A 16,939-nucleotide genomic window follows, 5' to 3' on the forward strand; every position below is an offset into this window, starting at 1 on the left:
TGTAAATAATTTTTTACTTCTGATATTTTATTTATGAATGTTGGCATTGTTTTTAAATTGTGATTAACAGCTAACAACAAACTTTGTAAGGGAATAAATGTGTTACTGAGAGGCTGTTGTCAGTACATGCAAATGTTTAAAGAGTTGTTTACAAGAGGTGCTAGAGGGGACATCATATATTATGCACATAACACACTTCTGTACAACAAATGTGTTCTTCCTCACTGATGAATTACACCAGAATATGATGCCATAAATCGGAAATGGAAGACAACATGTTGACATTTTCACCTCCAAAATCTGATATTATCCACAAAGCAAAACTAGTGCAGCTTAGATATTTAAGAAGATTTGACTTCCGTTCTTATCAATATAAATACCTAAGAACTTAAAATATTTTGTTTCAGTTATTGATACTATGCACATGCATTACTCTTAATGATGTGGTTAGGACATGTGTAGTACAGGACTGCATGTATCGTGTTTTGCCTAAGTAAAGTGACAGTCCATTCGCAGAGAGCCATTTTCAGGATGCTATTTACACTGTCAAGTGTGTATCGTTTATTCACTAAACTTGATTACAATAATTGAATTGAAAAAAAAAGATAATTATTTCTGCTTCTTTGATATCAGAAAAATGCGCGCAACCCCCCCCCCCCTCCTCCAACATACACACATACACACACACACACACACACACACACACACACACACACACACACACACACCTCTGTGCAGTTATTGTTTTATTGTTCCAACTGAACACACCATGCTGGGACTGCAGTTCGTCAGGTAGACCGGGTTGTGGGATTGCAACGAGTGGGGTGTTTAAATGGAGCAAAGAGACAGAAGGCAGGAGCAGGGGTTGGGGTTGGGGTTGGGGTAGGGTGGCTGATAGTTTGGAGGAAGGCAGCAGGTGCATGGGTTAAGAATGTAGGAGGAAGAAGAGGCAACAGATGCACGGGATAGGAATGCAAAATACGGACACCACCATTAGCACACGATGACAATGACATGTTGAAGTGGATTGGGAGAGGGTGACAGGACAATGGAAACGGAGGTTACTGGACAAAGGGTGAGAGGCCTGTGTGTTAGTGGACATTGAAACCAGGAGGATTACAGGAACAAATGAGGTGTTGCAATGGTAACTCCCATCAACATAGTTCAGAAAAGCCAGTGCTAGGGGAAGGATCCAGATGGCAAAGGTTGTGAAACACCCACTGAACTCAAACATGTTGTGCTTAGCAGTGTGTTCTGCAACTAGGTGTCCAACCCTGCTGCTGGCCACAGTTCATTAATGGTCATTCATTATGGTGGACAGTTGGCTGTGGTCATACCCACAAAAAAATCTGTCCGGAAATTGCAATAGAGCTGATATATGACATGGCTACTTTCACAGGTGGCCCTGCCTGTGATGGAATGGGATAAGCCTGCAACAGGAGTAGAGCAGGATGTGCTGGGTGGGAGAATCAGACAAGTCTTGCACCTGTGTCTTCCACATGAAAATAACCCCTGCCGTAAGGGCTTAGGAAAGAAAATGGCGTAGGAAGGGACCAGGATGTTGTGTAAGCTGGGTGGGTGACAGAATACCCCTTTAGGAGAGATGGGATGCATTGTGGGAAGGAAGTCCCTCATTTCCAGGGAAGACGATAGACAAGTGAAGCCCTGGCAAAGGACATGGTTTGGTTGCTACAGTCTGAGATAATACTGAGTGATGTCGGGATGTTCCTTTACAGCTGGTTCGGGGGGAATGGTAAAAATCTCCAGGCTAGGTTTGAGGGTAGTACTTGTTTGAGAAGGCCTTTGTGAGACCTTCAGTGCCCTGGGTAAGAGAATTCTCATCACTGCAAATACACAGTCCACGGGTGACCAGATTATGTGGAAGTGATTTTTGATGTGGAAGAGATGACAGCTGTCAAAATACAACTTTTTTTGATGTTTAGTGGGCCTGATATGGACAGAGGTACGGATGGAGTATGGACGGAGCCATCAGAGAGATGGAGGTCAATGTCCAGCAAGGCAGAACATCACATCATTTATATATAACAAGATCAGGCATAATAATCATCGCTGTGGTACACTCATAGTGATTATGCTCTATTCCGAAGATGCTGTTTTATTGTGCACACTTCATGAGGTCCTTAATGCAATTCTCTGCATCCTTTTAGTTAGTTAAGATGAAAAACAATTGCCAGCAAGAGTTCTGATATCATCATATTTAAGCTGCTCCAGGAGAATACTGCAATCTGCACAATCGAATGATTTTGACAATCCACATAAAATACCAGTTGGCAATATCTTCTGCAGTACCTTTGAGGATGATATAAACTGTGACACTGATCATTAATTATTAATATCTGTCTTACTATCTTTCTTGTAAGGGGGTCTGACAACAGAATATTTCAGTGTGTCAGGAAATATCCCCTTTGATAGTATGTATTGCATACGAAAACTGAATACATTGCATGTATGTGAAGAATAGGTTTGTAATATTTTAGCTGAAATATCATTAACTTCGTGAGAGTTTTTGGATTTGAGGGAGCTAATTACACTCTTAATTTCTTTGGCAGAGCATACAGTAACAGCATGTGGCAATAGCACTGCTTTTTGCATGTATTCTGTTACTTTAGCCCCTTGTCAATTTTAAGAACTACTCCTAGAAAGTGATTACTAAATACATTGACTAGCTGAATGTTATGATTTATTATTTGTCTCTTTTTCTTCAATGACCAAGTCCCCAAGCTCCTTAACTGATTTCACACTTTCCTTTTTAACAATTGCCCACATTGATTTAATTTTATTATCTGAATAATTAATTCTACACAAGATTTTCTTCTAATTTTTAATCACTTGCCTTATGAGAGTACAGTATTTCTTTGTTTGTGTTAGGCATTTCATATCATTTTCTTTTCCTTGTACATGATATTTTGATTTCTTTGGTAATTCAAAAATTTTTCATGACTTATTAGTGGCATAATTCATTGTTATCGGAAACAGCCATTCAAAATCGATACAAATCCATCTATAAATACATTAAATCTGAAATTAACATCCGCCCATCCCTACAGTTATCTTCCTGTAAGGTTGCCTTGAAACTTTCTGTTATTTGTTAAGCAATTACTCTTTTCTCCATGTCCCCACTTAGGTGTAATCAGGAATGTTATTTAATATGGTTACTGCATCATGTTCAAAGATGCCATTCACTACTGGATCAACATTTATATAATTTAACACTAATTGAATTTTCCACCTTTGCTTGGCAGAACACAATAATAGTATTCAATAGAAAAAACTTCCGAATGTTCTGTAAAATTATATTTATTTGGTCACAAACTGACTTCCAGCTTCTTAGGCCATCCTCAGGTGACAACTGAATGTCGCAAGCACAGATTAATGATGTGTGACTAAAGTAGATATTATTTACAGAAAAGCTACAGAAGTTATTATATGTAGATTACATGTATCTTTTGTATCCTCTGCGTAAAAATATATCTGTGTAAGTCACACATCATTTTATCTGTGTTTGTGACATTCAGTTGTCACTGGGCAGTACAACATATCACTTTAATGAAGTGATATGTTGCACAAGCATTTTCGGAACTGATGAATGATGATTGTCAATATAAAAAGTTTATTTTTGTAATGAATTACATACACTTCTGTTTGACTATATGTTTGGTTTATGCACATGCATCATGAGATGGATGGACACAGCATATCTACCGGTCGGGAAGATGATAAATGTAGTATCACGTTTGTGGTACCTGCTAGTCAAGAAGTTTATTCCATGTTGTCGCTTCCTTCCCTGGAGATATGGTGTGCTCCATAGAGGAAGAGTGGCTGTGACAAGCCTATGACATCATAGGGACAAGAGAAAACTTTTATGTGGATACAGTCAACTGAAATCTGTTAAATGAGATTTTTGGACTTTGTCCTTATGAATGTTTTCAAATGTTCCAAATACTGTAACAGCTTTGTAATACACAGTCAAGAGTACAATATAAGAGATAAGAGACGTGGTTAATGAGAAGCCTCGCATTTATTTCGAGAGCTGGATGTCAGATTTGTACTCTTAACTTCCAGCAGTAACTGCAGCACTTTGAGAAAAGAAGTTCAATCAGAACAGTTTGGTGAGTGTGCTGAAATAAGGGTGAGCAATATTAAATAACAGGAAGTCTTATTCCCTGTTCAGATTTTACGTCACCACCCGATATCACAGTCAAAAACCAGTGGGACATTGCAACCTGAAACTGGTTCATAACCAAAGAAATATACTTTAACAGAATATTAGGAAGTGTTTTTCCTACTTAATATTACTGATGTCATTACCTATATGTTCATCTATAAACGTGTTGTCCATTTGCAGCCATAATGTTATTCACTGATGGGTCTTCCTGCAGGCATTACAAGCAGTCACAGACTATGGACGACTGAAGTTCCGAACTGATGAAACTACTCCCAACATGTCCATGCAACAACAATTTGTCTGCATTATTGTCTAACCTTGAAGACACATTTATTCCACCAATATCATCAATGAAACATGACCTAATCAACAGTCTGAATGCCCAATCAAACTGTGAAGTTCTAGCTGAGTGCAAAAAGATACTCATCTACACCAAAGAAATTTACACGGCCATACCGACCATAACCACCAAGAGTGGACAAGGAGAATTCGGAGTCAACTGCCATGAACAGCCACAACCCATCCATAAAGGTAGGTGTATAGGTACAGCTAAAGCAGTCCAAGAAGGTAAGCTCAGTCATCCTCCCATCACACAGTACTTCAGTCAGTTGTCAGAGGAGACCTCGGTGTTCCCTTGTATCTAATATTAGGAACTGATGAGCCCTTGGATTGGGAAAGAAAGCATGTCACACTATAGATATGCTGAATGGCCAACGGTAGATTGAAGCTGACGAGGCTGAATTGGTGAAGACTGCTTTTCATGAAACCTGAAGTACTCTATGAGTTACATTGTTTGATCTGTGCACTGTTATAGCCATCTTTGAACACAAGATGGACAACTCGTTTTGATATCTTACATGGACAATATGTCTTTGGTGCTTAGATGAAGTTATTGCCTTCCTGAACATATTTGAAGAGTATCCAAGTCATCTGATAACTACACTGATAGGTGTCATAGATGCAGGTCTTTGCTTGAATTTGAGAAATGTCTCTTCACCGCCCAAGAATAAACATCTTGCTGTACCTAGTTAAAAGAAATGGAGTTCATCCCAATCCAGGCAAAGTAGCAGCCATAACATATTTTCCAATTTCTCAGTACATGTGTGATGAGAGGCTCCCTCAGAACAAGTTGTTACTACAGACACGTCATGAAGGATTTCAGTTGTACAGCACAATTACAAGAAATTCAGCAGGGACAAACCACATTTCCTTGGGGTGAAGGGGCAAGCAACGTCTTTGTGTTTCCTCGATGAGGTGCTGACATCTTCACCAGTTTTAGCACTTCTCGACAAGAATGCCAAAATGGAACAACACACTGATATGTGACAGGTGCTGTTCTGGTGCAAATCCAAGAAGGTGCCATTAAAAGAGTGAAAACAAAAATGCGCATATGCACACACACACACACACACACACACACACACACACACACACACACACACACACACACACACACACACAATACTCTTCTACTCTGATTAAAATTACTCTATGAGTGAGAGAGAGTGCCTTGTCATCGTTTGGACCATAGATAAGTTTCAATTTCATTTTACAACAGGCCACCCTCTATTGTGACTGGCCACCATTAATTAAGCTGGCAGAGAAGCAAGAAGGATCACAATGATTGGTAACATGAGTATAAAAAATGGATCCAAACACAAGGATGCCAAGTACCTTTAGCAGAAACCATCTGAGGAGCATTACAGCGTTAGTGTACACCAGTCAGTGTTGCACTAATGAACATAGCTACTGCACAAAAGGAACATCCAACAGAGGCCTTATGTAACTAACAATATGTCACCGGAAAAGTCAGATCGACAGATGGAACAAACATTGTATAAAATAAATTGTGACCCAATGGGAAGAATATTGTCAAATTGGCACTCAACATTCCAGTTCATTACCATCAGACATACTGAAATATTTTCTTGACCAAACTTCTACTAATCTGCCAGACATTATGTAAGCCGCTGTACAGAATTTCAACATTGGAACCATGTGCCTCAGTTACTTCCAGAACATCTAGTACCAATTCCACCAGCAGTAGCCCCATTTCACAGAAATGTAATTGAAGTGTCAATGGAAATCAATGGATAATGGTGTATACTCATTATCTCACCCACTAAGCTGTCACCAAGGGTTTACTAATGGCTGAAACTCTGGAAATCACCTTGTTTCTTGTACAAGACATAATTCTCAAGCACAGTGCCCAAGCCCACATGCAATGATATCTTACTGTGTAGAAGCGTTTCAGTCAAGATTGGTATCAGAAGTATTTTCAAAGCAACATTCTCTACAAATGTCAACCACCTGCAAATGAACGGCCTCAGTGAACATTTTAATAAGATGTTGGCAGATTGCTCTCTTGATGTATGTTATCACTGAACAGGGAGACTGCTTGTTCTTGCATACGCACACAATACATGCAATAGACTATAGGTTTCGTGTAATTTTTACTGATAGGAAGTCACGGAGCTGAAACAATGAGTGGATACTTTGTATTTGTACAATGGTCAGGATGATTATATCTAAAAGCTCATCACTGGAACTGAAGAAATAAACAGCTGGCATGCATATGGAGCTAGGACACTGACTCTGCACTTTGTAATGCCAAAAACTAATCTGTAACCTATGACCTAGGTGATCTGATAAGGATTCTTATAACTGTGTGGAACAGTGGTTCATGCCAAATCCTATATTGTTTGTCAGACATCACCGATGAAGTGAAGACATCTACGCCCTTCACGTGAAGTCATATCATAGTCCTGACACACAGATTGATGATATGGGCTTCTGATACAAGGAACATGAAGACCTGCTTAACCTGTCCCATGAATGCAAAGCCTTAATGGAGATAATTCTGTTTAAGTGTTGCAGTGACCATGAGGACGTTGTAATGGTACTTTAATTACATAACCATTACAGCACCTCACCTGAACCTCTCGATACCAGTAATATTCTACTGTTTTTCTTTAAAATGGTTGACATATTTCTGAGACAACATTCAGATTTGATTTCATTAATGTAGAAGTACTTTGATTCATCGATACGTTTATATTGCAATGATATTATTCTTGTGTGTATTTTTTCTTTTGTCACTATGATCTTTGACATACTTGTAACTCTGATTTTTGGGCGCGTAAGCGATTATTAGTTAGTTAGATTTAGAGAGTCGGACCTTGAGAAAGTCAAGTCTCGGACGTCATGTTCGAAAGACGCATATTGTAGCCAGTTTATAAAATGTGAATTTTAACAGTGAGGAAGACGTTTTCAAGTATGTTTTGCATTGTGAAGTGATGTTTTGTGTGTTACGCGATATTGCAGCAAAAGTAATAAAAAAAAAGTGTAACTTAAATTCAGAGTGCTGATTACTTTTTTACGTCACCACTGTCCTGCAAAAGGGTAATCTTCAAGAATGGTTTGTGAAGCGCATCTACAAAACTTTTGAATATCACAGAATAAAACCTAGGCCTCTTTGCATCCGAGCTTGGAATCACCACCACCTAGATTTTCGACGATTGAGCCATGATTTTACAACGAGACCAGAGTGGGAAACACGAAAAGATGAGTGCCTAGTTTATTTATTATTACATGAAATGACTTTATTAACTGTGTTCTAATGACACCTGCCACATAATAACTTTGTTGTTGCCCGAAAATGCAGTATTTAGCAGCGTGAGCAACACCACAATCATTATTAAATTTTGACCTTTGTTGTGGTAGGGTTGTTAGAACGTGTCACATTTAGAATACAAACATTTACTCATACATAGGACCACAGACTATGTCCAGATCCGGGAACATATAGTCCACTCCAAAACAATAAGTCACTGTTTTGCAAGGAGGGGAGCAATGTCACATGGAAGGAAGGGAGGAAGGAAGAAAGATTAGAATTTAATGTCTCACTGACAGCGGGGTCACTAGAGATGGAGTACAAGCTAAGATCATGAAAGGATGGGGAAGGAAACTAGCCATGCCCTTCCAAAGGAACCACACCAGTATTTGCCCTGGGCAATTTAGGAAAATTACAGAAAACCTAGTTCTAGATGGCCGGATGGGGAATGGAACCGTCATCCTCCCAATTGCGAATCCAGCATGCTAACTACTACAACACAATGCTTAATCACATCTTGTTCAGTGTCTGTCGTGGTTTAGCAAAATGGTAAAATGAAGGCCTCCGGTTTGATTCCTGCCTCTTGCAGTTAATTATCATTTAACATTCCTAGTTTCTGTAAGCTTCTGGTACCTGCTTATTTATGGGCATAACATGGAACACAATGTGGGATCCTACAAAATATTGATACTGAGCCCAATCTTGTTTCCCAGCTGTCTAAATAATTTTGTAACAGTTTTAAAGGGCAGTTCAAAAACTGTAATGTTTGCTGACTGACAAAAGCCTACTAATTAAGAGTCTGAACTTAACCTTGGGAGAGGCAACTTAGACGATATGTAAACAGGCCTACAACTGGTTTAAAGGTGTTGCTATTATTGTTGTTGTTGCTTTCAGTTCAAAGACTGGGTTGATGCAGCTCTCTGTGCTATGCTATTCTGTGAAAGCCTCTTCAGCTCTAAGTAACTACTGCAACCTACTTCCTTCTGAACCTGCTTCTGTATTCATCTCTTGGTCTCCCTCTACAATTTGTACCCACCATGTCTTCCTCCAGTATTAAATTGGTGATCCCTTGATATCTCAGAATGTGCTCTACCAACAGATCCCGTCTTCTACTCAGGTTGTGACACAAATTTTATTTTCTCCCCAATTCCATTCAGTACCTCCTCATTAGTTACAGCTACAGATCTAACCTTCTGTATTCTTCTGTAGCACCACATTTCAAAAGCTTCTATTCCTCTCTTGTCTAAACTGTTTATCGCCCATGTTTCACTTTTACACATGGCTACGCTCCAGACAAATACTTTCAGAAAAGACTTCATGACACTTAAATCTACATTTGATGTTAACAAACTTCTATTCTTGAGAAATGCTTTTCTTGCCATTGTCAGTATAAATTTTATATCCTCTCTACTTCGGCCATCATCAGTTATTTTGCTGCCCAAACAGCCTCTTTAATTTGATTACATTCCATTATCCTCATTTTGCTTTTGTTGATATTCATTTTATATCCTCATTTTGCTTTTGTTGATATACATTTTATATCCTTCTTTCAAGATACTACCTATTCTGTTCAACTGCTCTTCAAAGTCCCTTGCTGTCTCTGACAGAATAATGTCATCAGCAAACCTCAAAGGTTTTATTTCTTCTCCCTGGATTTTAATTCCTACTACAAATTTTTCTTTTGTTTCCTTTACTGCTTGCTCAATCTGCAAATTGAACAACATAATGGATAGACTACAATACCGTGTCACACCGTTCTCTACCACTGCTTCCCTTTCATGCCCCTCGACTCTAATTACTGCAACCTGGTTTCTGTACAAGTTGTAAATAGCCTTTTGCTCCCTGTATTTTCCCCTTGCTGCCATCAGGAATTCAAAGAGAGTATTCCATCAATCCCAAAGAAAGCAGGTGTTGACAGATGTGAAAATTACCGAACTATCAGTTTAATAAGTCACGGCTGCAAAATACTAACGCGAATTCTTTACAGACGAATGGAAAAACTAGTAGAAGCCGACCTTGGGTAAGATCAGTTTGGATTCCGTAGAAATATTGGAACACGTGAGGCAATACTGACCTTACGACTTATCTTAGAAGAAAGATTAAGGAAAGGCAAACCTACATTTCTAGCATTTGTAGACTTAGAGAAAGCTTTTGACAATGTTGACTGGAATACTCTCTTTCAAATTCTAAAGGTGGCAGGGGTAAAGTACAGGGAGCGAAAGGCTATTTACAATTTGTATAGAAACCAGATGGCAGTTATAAGAGTTGAGGTGTATGAAAGGGAAGCAGTGGTTGGGAAGGGAGTGAGACAGGGTTGTAGCCTCTTCCCAATGTTATTCAATCTGTATATTGAGCAAGCAGTGAAGGAAACAAAAGAAAAAATTGGAGTATGTATTAAAATCCAGGGAGAAGAAATAAAAACCTTGAGGTTCGCCGATGACATTGTAATTCTGTCAGAGACAGCAAAGGACTTGGAATAGCAGTTGAACGGAATGGACATTGTCTTGAAAGGAGGATATAAGATGAACATCAACAAAAGCAAACCGAGGATAATGGAATGTAGTCGGATTAAGTCGGGTGATGCTGAGGGCATTGGATTAGGAAATGAGACACTTAAAGTAGTAAAGGAGTTTTGCTATTTGCGGAGCAAAATAACTGATGATGGTCGAAGTAGAGACGATATAAAATGTAGACTGGCAATGGCAAGGAAAGTGTTTCTGAAGAAGAGAAATTTGTTAACATCGAGTATAGATTTAAGTGTCAGGAAGTCGTTTCTGAAAGTATTTGTATGGCGTGTAGCCATGTATGGAAGTGAAACATGGACGATAAATAGTTTGGACAAGAAGAGAATAGAAGCTTTCGAAATGTGGTGCTACAGAAAAATACTGAAGATTACATGGGTAGATCACATAACTAATGAGGAGGTATTGAATAGAATTGGGGAGAAGAGGAGTTTGTGGCACAACTTGACAAGAAGAAGGGACTGGTTGGTAGGACATGTTCTGAGGCATCAAGGGATCACAAATTTAGCATTAGAGGGCAGCGTGGAGGGTAAAAATCATAGAGGGAGACCAAGAGATGAATACACTAAGCAGATTCAGAAGGATGTAGGTTGCAGTAGGTACTGGGAGATGAAGCTTGCACAGGATAGAGTAGCATGGAGAGCTGCATCAAACCAGTCTCAGGACTGAAGACCACAACAACAACAACAACAACATAATAAAAATCAGTTGCAGATGAACTACTACTGCACAATCACAACATGAGAGACAAATACAATTTTTGAGTGGACCTTGTCTGCCATTCTGAATCAAGGTGTGTACTCTCGTGAGAAGACATTCAAAAAGCTCCCAGTTCACCTTTTACACAAAGTGTCTGGATTCTTGAATTCAGGGATTCAAAAATTTTGTTATCTACATAAGTAGATGTTCATTGTAAAGCTGCATGACAAGTGGTAATGTACCCTAAACAGGACTACGTATTTACAAATGCAGTAAAGTATTTTCTTTGAAAAATACCATTGTGATCAAGTACATATTAAACCACCAATAGCAGGTACAGAACAGTTATACAGTTTAAATGAGGAGACACCTGTTTTCAAAGCAATAGCTTTCTTTCTAATTTAATTGATTAAATCCAGTTAGTATTATATTTAGTAGTGTAATTTTGTATGACTGTTAATAAAAGGTACAGATTAAGTTTCTGTGATTACCTTGTCTTTTGTCCATGTATACCTTGACTCATTGCACATTATGGAAGGTTATCCTTCCTGATGGATCTACAGAACACAATGGATAAATAATGGAAAAAATATTGATGTGTGTACAAACAAGAACACATTCTGTTGAGATAGACTGTTCAGCTCCACGTGTTCTTTCATGTGCACTCAGTAAACATCATTTCTGGTGAAGTGTTAATACTTGACATATCTGCTCTCATAACTGGTATTTGATTCTGGATAATATAAAACGATATTTCCTAAGAAATTTCAATAATCCCCATAGAAACCAATGGGAGCACTACTTGTTATTGTTATGGATAACAAAAGGTCAGATGTGTTGACAGTAGTTGATACTTTGTGACAGGCTGAAGCATAGAGAAAATTGCTTTTGTGGTCAGAAATATACAATGCATCTGCTTCTACGAATGATGAGAGTACCTAGCAAAGCAACTTTATAAACATGTAAGATATTTGCCGTCACACCAGCGAATAATGCACGTGTTCAAGAAGTAGTGACAAATGTTCACAAGTGCGCTGTTACGTGAAGTAGACAAATATCATGCTTTGCAACAGAGAAAACCAAAATTTATTTTTTCAGAAAGTCTTTTGCAAGAAGGGTGCTCAAAAACATACCATTTGGTCGCAAGCAGATATTCCTACTGGTCTGAAAATGAACCAGAATTAATGTACAATTTGTTCTACAAACTTCTCAATGTGTAACAAGCATTCTGGTTTCTCTTCATCCCAGCACAATGAGCCATCAGATTTGTAAGTGAAAAATGAACTATGCCTGACCCATTTTTAGTTATTAGGTAATGACTGTGGCAATTCTTTCAATATTATATGTTCCTTTCAAACAACTAGAAAAATATATAGAAAAAATAAGAACACATTACCTTCTTTCCAGGAGTACTCCTTCATAGTCTGCAGTACTACAATAAATAGCAGCACAAATAAATGGAAACGTTCACGGACATCACTACATGACACTTGGAACAGATTATTTTTATCAAATTTCTTGAAGACACTTCCCTTCAATTCAACAAACTGAAAAAAAAATTGTTTAAGTAAGACACAAAAAATTTTTTCAGCTTAGATTTAACACCACTTTCACTTAATGGTACACTATTCTATGGTTAACAGTAAAACAAAATTTCATTTCGTTATGGCACATAACTGAAGACAGAACCATTACCATTTACCATTTCCAATTTTGGCTGTGAACTACCCGTCAATTTTAGTCATAAAATTATCAGTTAATAATGAATTGCACTTACATTATTTGACATCATAATTGTTAATAGAGCTTTATTGTTGGAGTTTATAGCTACATTGAGAGTTGTAGCTTGAAACAGCACAAGTAAGCTGTGTAATACTGCTATAAGTCAAGGAGTAACAACACAAAAATTTTCCCTAACAGTTTCTCTCCACAGATACAAATATAAATGTTACAACATATACTCTTTTTTTAATTTTTTGCAACTTTTCCAAAGAGTTTATCAAGAAATTAAAACACTTCACTTGACGATTGTACATACTGGAGGTGAAAGCATTCATCATATGTTCTATGCCCCTTGAGTGCTAATGATAAACCAGGTGCAGTTGAGAATTAGCAGCACTAATAAATTCAACACTAGGAAATAAAGGAGAAGAGAAGGAATAAAAATTAAGATTTTACATACCACTGACAACAAGGACATCAAGCAGAGCAAAAGTTGGACAACAATATGCAAGAACTTGCCAATGTACTTTTCAAGGAAAACTTCTCAAACATCCACAAAGAAATTCACGAAAACTATGGAAATTTTAAATTATTACAGCTGTAAAGGAATTTGAGCCCTGCTCCTCTAAAATGTGAATCAAATATCTCATCCACTGTGCTGCCTCAGTCAATACAAACAACTACCAAACCAGATGGATCTAATACACACTAAAACACTAAATTGTTAGAATCTTTACTTTTATGTTCATAATTATCGTAATAAAGGAAAACTGTTTAAGGGTTCAGTGTAAACTATTATGCCATGGTATTTTCAAAATGTCTTTTTTATAGAAACTCTTTATAATACATTTTCAGGATAATCCTCATCTATTGCTCCATTTCAGTTACACATTTTTAATTAGATTATATGTTTTGATCGCTCACGATTATCTTCAGAGCTAAGTAATTGTGTCAGCAACCTGTCTTATCTGCTTTACGAAGAGCAGTACGCTGATATATGGTTCTGAGCACATAAGACAGGTGGTTGATGCAACTACTGACCCCCATATGAGAAGCCTTTAGAATGAGATTTTCACTCTGCAGCGGAGTGTGCGCTGATATGAAACTTCCTGGCAGATTAAAACTGTGTGCTCGACCGAGACTCGAACTCGGGACCTTTGCCTTTCGCGGGCAAGTGCTCTACCAACTGAGCTACCGAAGCACGACTCACGCCCGGTACTCACAGCTTTACTTCTGCCAGTACCTCGTCTCCTACCTTCCAAACTTTACAGAAGCTCTCCTGCGAACCTTGCAGAACTAGCACTTCTGTAAAGTTTGGAAGGTAGGAGACGAGGTACTGGCAGAAGTAAAGCTGTGAGTACCGGGCGTGAGTCGTGCTTCGGTAGCTCAGTTGGTAGAGCACTTGCCCCGCGAAAGGCAAAGGTCCCGAGTTCGAGTCTCGGTCGGGCACACAGTTTTAATCTGCCAGGAAGTTTTGAAGCCTTTAGTTATGGTATGCACAAACATGTGGTGTTGTCATGAGAACCAATTACTGAACCATAGGCAACAATGAAGGATGGGAAAAGGACAACATCTGATCGCAAGTGTGCTAAGTAAACCAGTTGTTGAACTACGTTAATGTGCAATAATGCTACAGAAGCATGGGACAAACTACAAGCAGCACAATTTGAACATAGCAGCATGCAATGCTTAACAGGCTAATTGAATATCTCCCCCCCCCCCCCCCCCCCCATGTCTGACATGACAAAACGGAAGATATTAGCACACATGCAGCTAAGCTGCAGAAGTTATTTATAGATCTATATGATAAAGTAGCAACACATGAAAAGAATGCATTGTCTGAAGGAATATTAAATGGTCAAGTCATGCCTATGCTGGGAATGGAATACGAAAATTTAAAGATCTATGGCACGCAATATCGTCAGAACACCAGAGTTTGAGTTTCCTCACTGGATTGAATGAACAAAATACAATGCAATCTATTACATCCGTTGTTTCTAACACATGAAAGGGAACAAAATAATAATTGAAAGAAGATGACAAAAGAAAGAGCAGAGTAAAAATGTCTACGTAATAAGTGCAAAAAAACTAGGGGACTGGGGAGCAGACAACACTAACATGTGGCAAAAGGAGAAGATAAGCAGAACTGCTGCATTTACTTCATGCATCACATGTGCATCAACTGGAAACTACATTGCTGAAAATAAATGGTATAGAGGCAGTGGTGCTATGAAGTATATCACTTTAAACATAATGTAAATTGACACACAAAAAAAAATCTCTTCACCTAGTGGCAGCAGGGGAACACATACAAAAAAGTATTTAACTTCCACATGCTTTCGGAGCCAGTGGGTCCTCCTCCTGCCGGAAGACTTGAAGGGGAAGAGTTGAAGGGGAAGAATTTACGTTATAATATCAACACTTCAAATAAACAGTACTTTCAAATTTAAAGAAAAACAGCAATCACAAAATCCATCACTTATTGGAACAGATCTACATTTTGACTGTCACATAGTCATCATTGGTGCGATTAGTAAAGCATTGACACTGATACATGACACAAAAATTGAGTTTTATGTCAGTCACATAAGGTCTGTGTCATTTATCAGTTTTTATGCTCTGGCACGTTGGTATCTAAGTCACTCTTTGGTAATTGAACCGATAATGACAACATAATATTCACAATCTAGATATGTTCCAATAAATGATGGATTTTGTGACCTATTGCTGGCTTTTAAATCTGAATACTCACTGAGAATCTAATGGATTCCAACTTAGTTAAAACAGCATTCTGTTTTGTAAACAGAAATTTGATATTCTTGAAGTCGTTTTATTGGGAACACGAGGACTAATATGGGTGCATTTGATCAATAAATGGTTAATATTGACATCCTCTGAAAGATTCCAGGTGTACCACAAAAGATTTGGTGATCAAGATAACCAACACATGAAGAATATCTAGAAGAAACTTGATATCAATGCAGAACATTACAAGAATGATGTTTTCAATGGTTATACATTATAAAAAATGCACAGAAAACCATTCAAACAACTAAAACATCATTCCACAGTTGCTAGCAAATTAAGTCATGGAGCTGTCACTGGACCAATGACTACAAAATCATTTGGAGGTGCTAAATATTAATTATGTTTTAAAGCTAATTACAGTAAATTCTATCAAATTTTCTTTCTGAAACACAAATATGAAACCACATGTCGCACTTAAATGAAGCACAAAGCACTGGACATAGAGTTAAACAATTAAGATGTGATTGAGACAGAGAATTTTATAACGAGAAAATCTAGGAATTTCTCATAGATAAGCTCGTGGTGTTGCAGTAGCGTCCTTGCTTCCCAAGCAGGGGGTCCCGGATACAATTCCCAGCGGAGTCAGGGATTTTCACCTGCCTTGAGATGACTGGGTGTTATTGTGTCATCATCATCATCATCATCATCATCATCATCCATCACCATTACAGTCGGAGGAAGGCAATGGCAAACCACCTCCACAAGGACCTTGCCTAGTATGGTGGCGCGGGTCTCCCGCGTCATTCCCCTACGCTCTGTCAAGGAGTATGGGACTTCATCATCATCATCATCATCATCATCATCATCATCAAGGGAACAGAGTATTGATTCTTCCAGCCTATATCCTTGAGCAAAATGGTACAGTTGAACATGAAAGTACTCTAGTACCTTCCACCGCGGAAGTCGAACATGCGGCAGAACAAATGGACGTGGTCAGCCCATAGAGGGCTCCGCCTCCACGGCGGCTATTCCGTGTGGCGGCTATTCCGCGCAGCGGCTCTCGCGCAGTGAGGGCGCCACCACTAAGCCACGTGCAGACAGCGGCCAATAGCTGCTCCCTCCGGTTTCGTATATAGCGACCCGCTCTGCCCTAGTCCAGCCAGTCTGGTACTCGCTCTGGATTTCGTTTCTATCTCGGCAGTACTGCGTTCTGGTCGTTGCTCGTTGTTGACATTTGCCTGGCTCTGGTTCCGAGTGGATTTACGTTTGGTGTTTGGTGTTGTGGTTTCCACAAGCCTCCGTTGTTTATCTCTTCCTTGTTGTGTCGCTCATAGTCAGTCGTGGTCAGTTGTTGTCAGTTGTCGTTGGTCTGTCGTCCGACTCGTCCTGTGTTTACCCGGTGGTGCGTGCTCCACCGCCGGCGGCTTCCCCACCTGGCAGCTCCGAACC

At 38.9% G+C, this 16,939-nt stretch overlaps 1 protein-coding gene across 1 annotated transcript in view; it reads right to left on the bottom strand.

Annotated features, from left to right (window-relative positions):
• The window catches only part of LOC126413380 (protein TAPT1 homolog), a 135,967-nt gene that overhangs the window by 56,389 nt on the left and 62,639 nt on the right, over nucleotides 1-16,939 (bottom strand). Inside the window, exons 6-7 of the mRNA XM_050083260.1 lie at nucleotides 12,798-12,895; nucleotides 12,417-12,567 (exon numbers count right to left, since the gene is read on the bottom strand). Coding sequence (XP_049939217.1) covers nucleotides 12,417-12,567; nucleotides 12,798-12,895 — 249 coding nt within the window. The remainder of the gene's footprint in view (nucleotides 1-12,416; nucleotides 12,568-12,797; nucleotides 12,896-16,939) is intronic.

This window comes from Schistocerca serialis, chromosome 1, assembly GCF_023864345.2.
Source record: "Schistocerca serialis cubense isolate TAMUIC-IGC-003099 chromosome 1, iqSchSeri2.2, whole genome shotgun sequence".
NCBI classification, from domain to species: Eukaryota; Metazoa; Arthropoda; class Insecta; order Orthoptera; family Acrididae; genus Schistocerca; species Schistocerca serialis.